Source organism: Epinephelus moara, chromosome 12, assembly GCF_006386435.1.
Source record: "Epinephelus moara isolate mb chromosome 12, YSFRI_EMoa_1.0, whole genome shotgun sequence".
In the NCBI taxonomy this organism is placed as follows: Eukaryota; Metazoa; Chordata; class Actinopteri; order Perciformes; family Serranidae; genus Epinephelus; species Epinephelus moara.
The window spans coordinates 3,778,536-3,787,645 of NC_065517.1; the positions used below are offsets into that span (position 1 = coordinate 3,778,536).

The 9,110-nt window shown below is 40.7% G+C and overlaps 1 protein-coding gene across 3 annotated transcripts in view; it reads left to right on the forward strand.

Annotated features, from left to right (window-relative positions):
• Window positions 1–1,146: 1,146 nt before the first annotated feature.
• The window catches only part of znf395b (zinc finger protein 395b), a 30,122-nt gene continuing 22,158 nt past the window's right edge, over window positions 1,147–9,110 (forward strand). The window contains exons 1-4 of one of the 3 annotated variants that reach the window (XM_050058864.1): window positions 1,147–1,398; window positions 7,111–7,331; window positions 8,051–8,241; window positions 8,323–8,441. In XM_050058864.1, the coding sequence (XP_049914821.1) occupies window positions 7,158–7,331; window positions 8,051–8,241; window positions 8,323–8,441 (484 nt within the window). In that variant the 5' untranslated portion in view covers window positions 1,147–1,398; window positions 7,111–7,157. The remainder of the gene's footprint in view (window positions 1,399–7,110; window positions 7,332–8,050; window positions 8,242–8,322; window positions 8,442–9,110) is intronic. The other 2 variants (XM_050058862.1, XM_050058863.1) reach the window with 2 other exon arrangements.

Consider the following 9,110-nt stretch of genomic DNA (forward strand, 5'->3'; position numbering starts at 1 on the left):
CCCTAAAATCCCTGCTGACTGGATGTCTGGTGAAGAGGGTGCAGACAGCCGACACTAATCCGGTCTCTCACACAGAAACACACACACACAGACTAGGGCTCGGCAACAAACACACACACACACACACATTGGAAACACACATGTAAGTTGTGTTTGATCTCTATGCAGGCAATTTATCATGTGATGTTGGGGGTTGATATGCTGTATGCCACAGTGTCAGCAGTTTTATTAGTTTTGAGCTGTTGGATTAAAACTGTTCCTGATGCTTGAAGAGGTTTGATCACTGATCTGTGTGTTTTCAAATACAACTCAAACAACAGTTCTCTCCGAATCAGATTAATAGCAGCACTGCATTGCACATACCAGCAATATCCCCCAATAAAGATCACTATTATGATACTATACTGGCGCTTTTAGTAGTGAGTAGTGTGAGTTACCTCATGATAATGTTTATGTATATGAACTATACAGTCAGTGGTTTAGTGGTGGTTAATATTATTAATTTAAAAGCAGTGTCATTTGCTATGTCCTCAAAAAGACAAATCCATCTGCATCATGGTTTTATTTTTATTTTTTAAAAGAGTCAGTAGCTATCTATAAGAAAAGTATATGCTTTTTCTATATAAGCTATAAAATCTATACATATACCATAAAACTATTCAACTAAATGATTAATTACTTTCTTTGATATTTTGATTTTTTTTCATATATGCAATGAAGATTGCTGGGTAGTAAGTATGTTTATGTTGTCCAATGCCAAGTCTCTATTTGTGTCAAGAAGACCATACTGGCATGACAGTGTGCACTAGGGCCCATTCTAATAATGTGCACTGGGTATACCCCATATACCTGGTATACCCTCCACTACACCACTCTATACATACATTTCCATACATGCTTACTTGCATTGCTATTTGCATCTTGAAAAATGTAGGGAAATTGTGTGGAAAAAAATATACTCAAACCTTCTGTGTAATTTCACTTCAATGCACTTCATGCAGAAAAATCAAACTTTGCACGTTTCTTTTTTATTTCTTTATTTACTAAGGACAGAATCCAACCCATCAACGCCATTTCTAATGCTCGTGATTGAGATATTTGTATGTGCTTCAGACAGACAGGCAGACAGGCAGACAGAGTGAGGATGCTGCTGCTCTGGTAACCCCTCACCTAGATCATCCTTTTGTGCACGGCGCGCTGGAGGTTGCCGTCTCTTCGCTCTGCCCAGCTGCCACCGCCGGCATTGGTTCACCATACAGACACACGTAGGCGCGTATCCGACCGACCAACCCCCTTTTTCCCCCCTGGCCGACTGGAGAGCCGGCGAGCGGCGGGACAGCCAGGCAGCGACGACCCGCTGCTGCAGCCCCGGACAGGACAGAGGTCTCCACCGAACGAGTGAGTACGAGAAAATATATAGTACATTTGTAAGCGAATATGTTTTTGTGTTGCAGCGAGCACTGAAAAATCTTGTTTTCTTTCGGCGGGGTGAGCTGGGGGAGGGAGGAAGGGAGGGAGGGGGTGTTTCTCCTGATCTCAATCTGCGTTGCCGGGTGGAGATCAGTGTTGTAGTTGCAGGATGATGAACTATGACTTCTAGTCCGTTAATATTATTATAAAGCACATCATAACCTCCACTATAAACAAGCTGAATGTAACGTTTGTTTGGAGAAGTGCCGATTGTTTCATTTAAACCTCTATAATCGTGCATAACTTGCAGCTACACTGCAGTCACCGACTTTGAAGGACTCACGGGGATTTTACTGCCTTGTATTAAAATGCGTCCAACCTCTCACTATGCGTCCATAAACACGAGTTTAATTGCCTTGGTTCTACTCCATCAGTGAGAGGGATGACGTTATGTTTTTGTAGCACGACTACATTTTCATCCTCGTGTTCATCTCGTTTTTCTGTTGCATGATGGGTCATATGTGTAGTAGGCCTATCGCTTTAATATGTTTGATTGGATTTTATCGTAGAGAATGAGCTGATTCGCAGCAGTATTCCCTCAGTCCGTTCAGTCCCCCGGCGAAACTCGTGTCTGAACACGTTGTCAGAAAGGAGGTGTGTACCTGAAAACCAGAGCTAAGCCAATGAGCGGCGGCTCCCCGCCCTTACTGTGCCACTTGTTTACTACTGGAGCCGGACGCTGATTGGTGCAAAGGTGGGGAAAATCAGGCTTTATGCTGTGTTTGGGTGCATGAGAGAGAGTGGGAGAGTTGAGCTGTCAGACGAGGGTTCTTGTCATAGAGGTTTATCAGAGTTAACTGCAGGTATTTTTTGGAAGCTGTTCACTTTATGATACAGCCATCTTTTACACAATATAACACTGGTGCCATGAAAGGCACCACAGAATAAAATGCATTATTATTATTGTTGTTGTTATTGTTGTTATTATTATGTGCAGACTGTTAGACAATGGGCCTGTATGCATACACATGCAAAAGGCCCCACCACCGCTGCTACACAGGAGCAAGACACACAAACTTTGTGGTGGTTTCGCAGAGGGGTGGGCGATATGGCTCTAAATTAATACTACCATATTCCAGGGATTTTTTGCGATTAACGATATTCCTGACGATATGACAAATTAGTAAGAAAAAATAAGCAATTTAATTGTACGTGTCAACCTAACAGTTTGCCTTCAAATATTAAAACTAGACAAAAATGATCTTTCATTTCTATAGTTTGTAAACAACAACAATAACTCAGAGGAAGACTCAGATTCTGTATACAATATTAATAGTACAACAAAATAAAGTCTAAAGCAAATTACAAATTTAAACAGCTCCCAAATACAAAAAATGTACCCTGGGATCTGTATATATAAATCAACAGGTGATTTCCTTCTCTTTTAGCAAAATCCTAAATGACTGAGGGCTTTTTTCTACCTGGACCTTTATGCTCTGCCATTTCTCCTCTAATCATCACATTGTAACCTGTGACAGGCTTTAATTAACAAAGATACACATTAACATTAACAAAGGTTTATGACAAAATCATTTGCATGTGCAAGTGCATCTTTTGTTGTTTTGTGTGTCTTTGAGTTATTTGGTGTCTTTTTTGGTCGCTCTGTGTCTCTTTAGCCCTTTTTACAAAGAGGTTGCACTATCAAGCCATTATGAAGTCCCCTCTTTATGCCAGCTTTGCATTTTTACACAGAACCAAACAACCGTGGCATCATGTCGCTCCATTGTGTGATTTTTAGACAGCATGCCGGCATCATGGAATCAAAAGAGGCATGAGGGGTGTGACATGTAACTCAGCAGTGTCTGTCTCTAATGTGACCTATAAAATACACGTAGGCAGTGCTTTTTAAATAATAATAACGGCATAACATGGTAATAGCAATCATTTACCATCCCTGTTATATGACAGCTGATCTTTGCTTGGAGGGTAAGGAGCTCCCAAACCTCATTGTCTGCCAAATTTGCGGACATTTTCGACTACTGTTCTTCTTTAAGTTAGCTGCTAACTGCTATCAGCTACTTTTTAAATCCCCAGGTGGTGGTTCATTACACATCATCAAAACTTCACACCCGTACCGCCCATGATCCCATCCTGCGAACTATCCCATTAATACAGACATAATTTTGGCACTGTTACTGTCTCTGATGCTGACTGAAAACTCTGCCCCCTCATTTTGTGATTGAACCTTTTATACAATATGGTAAGGTGGCATAACAGTATGAAATTCCCTCCTTGAAGAGGCAGCGTCAAAGGGGCTTGTGTAGTGATATTGTGTTTTCTGTCAGTATTTTGCCTGTTTATGTAGTTATTTTTCATTTCTTTGTGGTCTGTCTGTCTCTTTGTGGTAGTTTGAGTCTCTTCCTGGTCTGTAATTTAAGTACCATTTTGCAGATGAAGTAATCCGTCCACGGGTATAAGGTCTATTTCAGAGCACAGTTGTGTTCCTGTACTGAGTTGTTTGACAGTTTGTGGTTATATTTTGTTATACTGTTGTATTGACTTTTGTTAGTTTTATGTTGGTTATTTTGACAACATTGTTGATATTAATAACAAATATTTACTATTTGAAGGCCTGAATAATAAAAACACAGATAATCACTTTCATTATCATAACGATAATAAACATTGTTAATATTATTGTAAAGGGCTACAACTCAACTAATAGTTCTGTCAGTAAGTCTGCAAAATTTCACAAAGCAGTGAGGAATGTCTTCACAAGTTTTCAGAGTTCAAAGCGACATCTTAAAATTGTTTGTTTTATATTTAATTTATAGTAATATAAAACTGAGAAAGGCCTCACACCTTAGAGTAGGAGACATTTTTTGCCACTAATGGATTTATCATTTTCACTCTATTATTCCTTTTATTATTCTCTTTCTTTCTTTCTTTCTTTCTTTCTTTCTTTGCTGTAATGTGAGCTCAAATGTGCTTATGTAGCTGAAGTCAGTCATTTTGTGCATTTGATTTGAAATATGTGGTTTGAGTATGAAGCAGCTGGTCAGGACCATCAATCTGTCTCTTCTGAAAATTCTACATGAAATCTGGTAGATCATGGATATTGAGTGCTGCAAAATAACTGCTTTGATCCATTCAACCATTTCAGCAGCATTATTCCCACATGCCCTGAATGCAACATTGCCCCATTTTTACCTCATGGGTGACAGGCCGCAGTGAATGCACTTAAACATTAGATTACATCTTCGGAACGTGTTTTCAGCCACATACTTTATTAGAATAGACTAAAAAAAAGATTTTGTTTCTGCCACTATCTAAATCCACACAAGTCTGTGTTCACTTCAAATTCCTGCAATCATTTTTGCATCCTTTGTGGTGTTTTTGCTCTGCACTGTCAGGCAGAGAGATGCAAGATGGAACGACTGCACGACTGCTTGCCAACATTCACTAGTCGGCAAAGCTGCTTTCTGTTTAGATCAACATATTTATTTATCAGATAAAGCCTAATATTTGTCATTTAATGCCATGGTTCAATTCGAGCATAATTTTCCCAGTTGGAAATCAGACCTCATCACCCAATGCTTTAAGAAAGAAGCTGTTCAAATATTGCAACAAAACTTTCTAAAAGAAATTTGTGGGGAATGTCATTTAATATAAAGGTGATTTAAACCAGCAGTTTAAAGGGGCATTCCGCTGTGTTTACACATGAATTTTAGTTAGCTCGTCAGGAGGAGTAGCTGATGATGTCATCAGGGTTATATTTGGCTTGAGCTTGAGCCTATGCTGTGACGTGCTTGTCACAAAAAATGTAGCTCGGCCAACACGTTTCGGCGATGCCAACCGCCTGTTAATTTTTTGTAAACTAAAAACCATTTCCCAAAGTAAAAACTGAGCTTTTTATTTACTTTTATTTCAAGATAAGTAACAATGAATTGTGAAGACAATAAAGCCCCAACAAAACAGCATATGAAGTCCTGTCTTTGATTTATCTTTGCTTCAGGCTTTAGCGTTAGCATCTTGTATATGTGGATAAAATGTGTTTAGTAGAAGATAATTGTATTGCCAGTGAACCTTGTGAGTTATAATGGAACCAAATATTGTAACATTACCTTTGTTAAATGTTGCTGTAGTTCATAGCTTTATATATGTAGAAGAAAAGTCTGCTAACTGATAGGCAAATTTATGCAACAAAGGGTGCATTAATAACCACTCACTGCGAGTGCCGGAACGCACCTGCTGTGAGTATTTGCGAATGCACCAACTGGACAATTTGCATATCCGGAGGGCTGTTGGAATGTACCGTCTCAGAGCAGCAGAGCATACTCTGGGCACTCCTTCTGGAGGGTCAGAGCAGCAGGGCACCAAGTGGAATGAATATATGATTAACTTAATGGTTTGTTAATTCACATTAAAAGAGAATGCTCTGTTTCTTTGAAAAAAATGAGTGTAGAGCATCAGATTAGATTTACAAATGCACCCTTAATGTTATAGGTTTATGCTAATAATGTTAGCATGTTGTGTATGTGGGGAAAACATATTGAGTAAAAGATAATTGTTTTATCAGTCAGCCTTGTGAGTTATAATGGAACCACATTGTGTAACAAAACCTTTGTTAAATGTTGCTGTTGTTCCAGATTTGTATGGATTATTGAGAGGTCTGCTAGTTGCTAGGCTTATACATGCAATGTAAATGTCATAGGTTTATGCTAATAATGTTAGCATGTGTTTTGTCTGTGAACCCTGTGAGTTATAATGGAGCCACATTTTGTACTGTATTTAATATTAATGCTAATGAGTCATGTTCCCCATGTGTTTCAGTAGCGGTCGCTGAATCAATCAAACTTAACTGCAATTCACAGAAATTCATACAGTGGCATTATAACCCCATCACCAGCTAGTTCTTTGAGGTATAATTGCAGAGCAATGCAGGATCTCCACGCACAAGTAGGGGCGGGAATCACCAGAGGATGGATGATATGATATTATCACGATACTTAAATTGCGATACAATATTATTGTGATTTTAAATATGTTGCAATATGCTGAGTATTGCGATGAAATATATTGGATATATTGCAATTTATTACCTTCTTTCTGTAAGTTATGTCCCCAAAGAAAATCTGTTTTATCTAATAATATAAACTTTTCAGTCCATTCATCTCACTACAGCTGTTTTTTGCAGCAGCAAAATGTATTTAGTGGATTGAAAAAGCAATTGATTATAGTAGGCTACCTAAAGATTCATTTGTATTTGTAATATTAATAATTTACATAATAAAAGATCAATGCTTGACACTATGGGACAATACAATATTGCCACACAAAAATATTATGATACTATGCTCGATTTTTTTCCCACCCCTACGCTCAAGCATAATGCAACTCTACATCTGCCTTCAGGAAGCAGGGAGTTTCAAATGAAATTTGCTATTGAGTTGCGTTGTGGGAAATGTAGGATCCAGTGTTTTTGAAGCTAGACCCATACTAGAGACTGAAAGTCGGGATATCTCAACCCCTGCTGCTTTGATTTTGAATATTGTTTCAAAATTTCTCTTTTGTGAGTACGATACTAGATTGCTTAAGTTTCCCTTTATGAATATTGCATTGCTGTAGAAACATTTAAAAATGCAGTCAGATATTTTGATTGGTTTAAATCACATATTGTCTCTGGTGTCTTGTCTGCAGAGAGGTGTGACACTGTGCCGAGTCCCCTCATTGTGTGCAGCAGCACCATGGCAGCTATGGGACCTAAGGACAGAGCTGGAGCTGGAGCTGGAGCTGGAGCTGGAGCTGGAGCTGGAGCTGGAGCAGGGCATGGCGGGACGGCAGTCTGCCTGTCGGGACTACAGGCCTGCACCTCTACGACAACGCACAACAGCAATGGGCCTGACACTCGGCAGACTGTGGTGAGCAGGGACGAGACTCCCACTCATTATAATTTTTGTATCACATTATTTTGTTTTGTCAGTCATTTAATCCTCTATCTATTCATTCATTTACATTTTGGGTACACAAAATGGGACACATATAAATTTAGCCATCAGCAGTGACCAGAAGGCAGTTCAGGTTTTACTTTGCATTTTGACAGGACATACATTACTGTAAGAGAAAGGCTACATCCCCTAAAGTTTACCCTGTTCTGTAGGGGTGTAACGGTACACAAAAATCTCGGTTCGGTACGTACCTCGGTACACAAGTCACGGTTCGGTCGTGCCGAACCGAAAGTCGCGTACCAAACGGTTCGACACAAATACATGTACCGTTACGGCCCTACTGTTCTGTGAAAAAGGAAGAGCTCCCACAAATGGATCATTATTTCCTCCCCCTATGTTAGAGGTAATGTACTGCCTGGTCAGAGGCTGGCACCCACATCCTTTTCATACTGTAATACTGGCAGATTGTGCCTTCTGCAGGCAGGACACCACAGATGGACAGGAAATATTCTCTTAACTGCTTTATTCATGGCAACAACAGCTCAGTTTTAGGGTTTGAAAGGCTCATATAAACCCACATAAGGCCTTAACAGAGGCAGGGTTACTCTGCCCATGTTGGTTTCCATTAATGTACAAAACCCATAACTGTTGCAGATTTGAACTAAGAGCTCATTGTTTCATTCTTTCTAAAGGTGTGTACACAGAGGTGGGTCCAGGCTGAGAAAGCATTCATGGAGAGCGGACATCACAACAACAAGACATCAGTTCAGCCGTTGCAGGTAGAGTCTGAGCGAGGTTGGAGCAACCTGGCTGCTCCCCTGCAAACTGTGGGACCCACAATGCAGCTCAGCAATGTGTCAGCAACTGGAGAGGCACCATACAGGTGAGAGATAGGTAACTGTGTATGAGTGTGTGAGGGTGGACTTGGTCACGCTAGAGTCTAAGGATATTTCTTGTATTCTAGGTCCAGTTTCCGCAGCCCAGAGTCAGTGGAGATGGATGAGATCATGGCAGCCATGGTTCTGACCAGTCTGTCCTGCAGCCCTGTAGTCCAGAGCCTTCCACAAACAGATCCTGGACCAGGTCCGTCTCACCTCATCAACACACAACCTCAGTACCACTCGATAATAAGGCATCCTTTGTTAAGTGCTCAGCATTTTTTATGCCTCTGCACAGGGTATAGCCATGGCCTAGGGCATTATGTTTTTGGGTTGACCATCTGTACATCAGTACGTCCCATCCTTGTGAACACGATGTCTCAAGAATGCATCAAGGATTTTTTTTCAAATTTGGCACAAATGTCCACTTAGACTCAACTATGAACTGATTAGTTTTTGATGGTCAAATGTCAAAGGCCAACCTTGCGTCCATCTCATTCTCGTAAATGTGATATCTCAAGAACAGCTTGAGGAAATTTCTTCAAATTTGGCACAAACGTTCACTTGGACTCAACGATAAACCGATTAGACTTTGTTCGCCAAGGGTCAAGGTCTATTTGACCGCATTTTTCTCATTCTAGTGAACATGATGGCCTCTAGTTTCCCGGCACAGCGCAGGGTGGCGCAGGGTGGCGAACCCCGTGCAGAGCTAGTTTCGAGCAGCGCAACACGAGGCGCGCTCAGTTTGGTAGTTTGGCAGACCGAGGTGCGCTGAGATGGGTGTGGCGGCGCAGCAGGGGGAGGTGTCGACAGATCCAGCTTGGCGCAGTGACAGTTTCGTGCCAAAAGGCTTCGCCGAAGGTGTGCTAAAAGC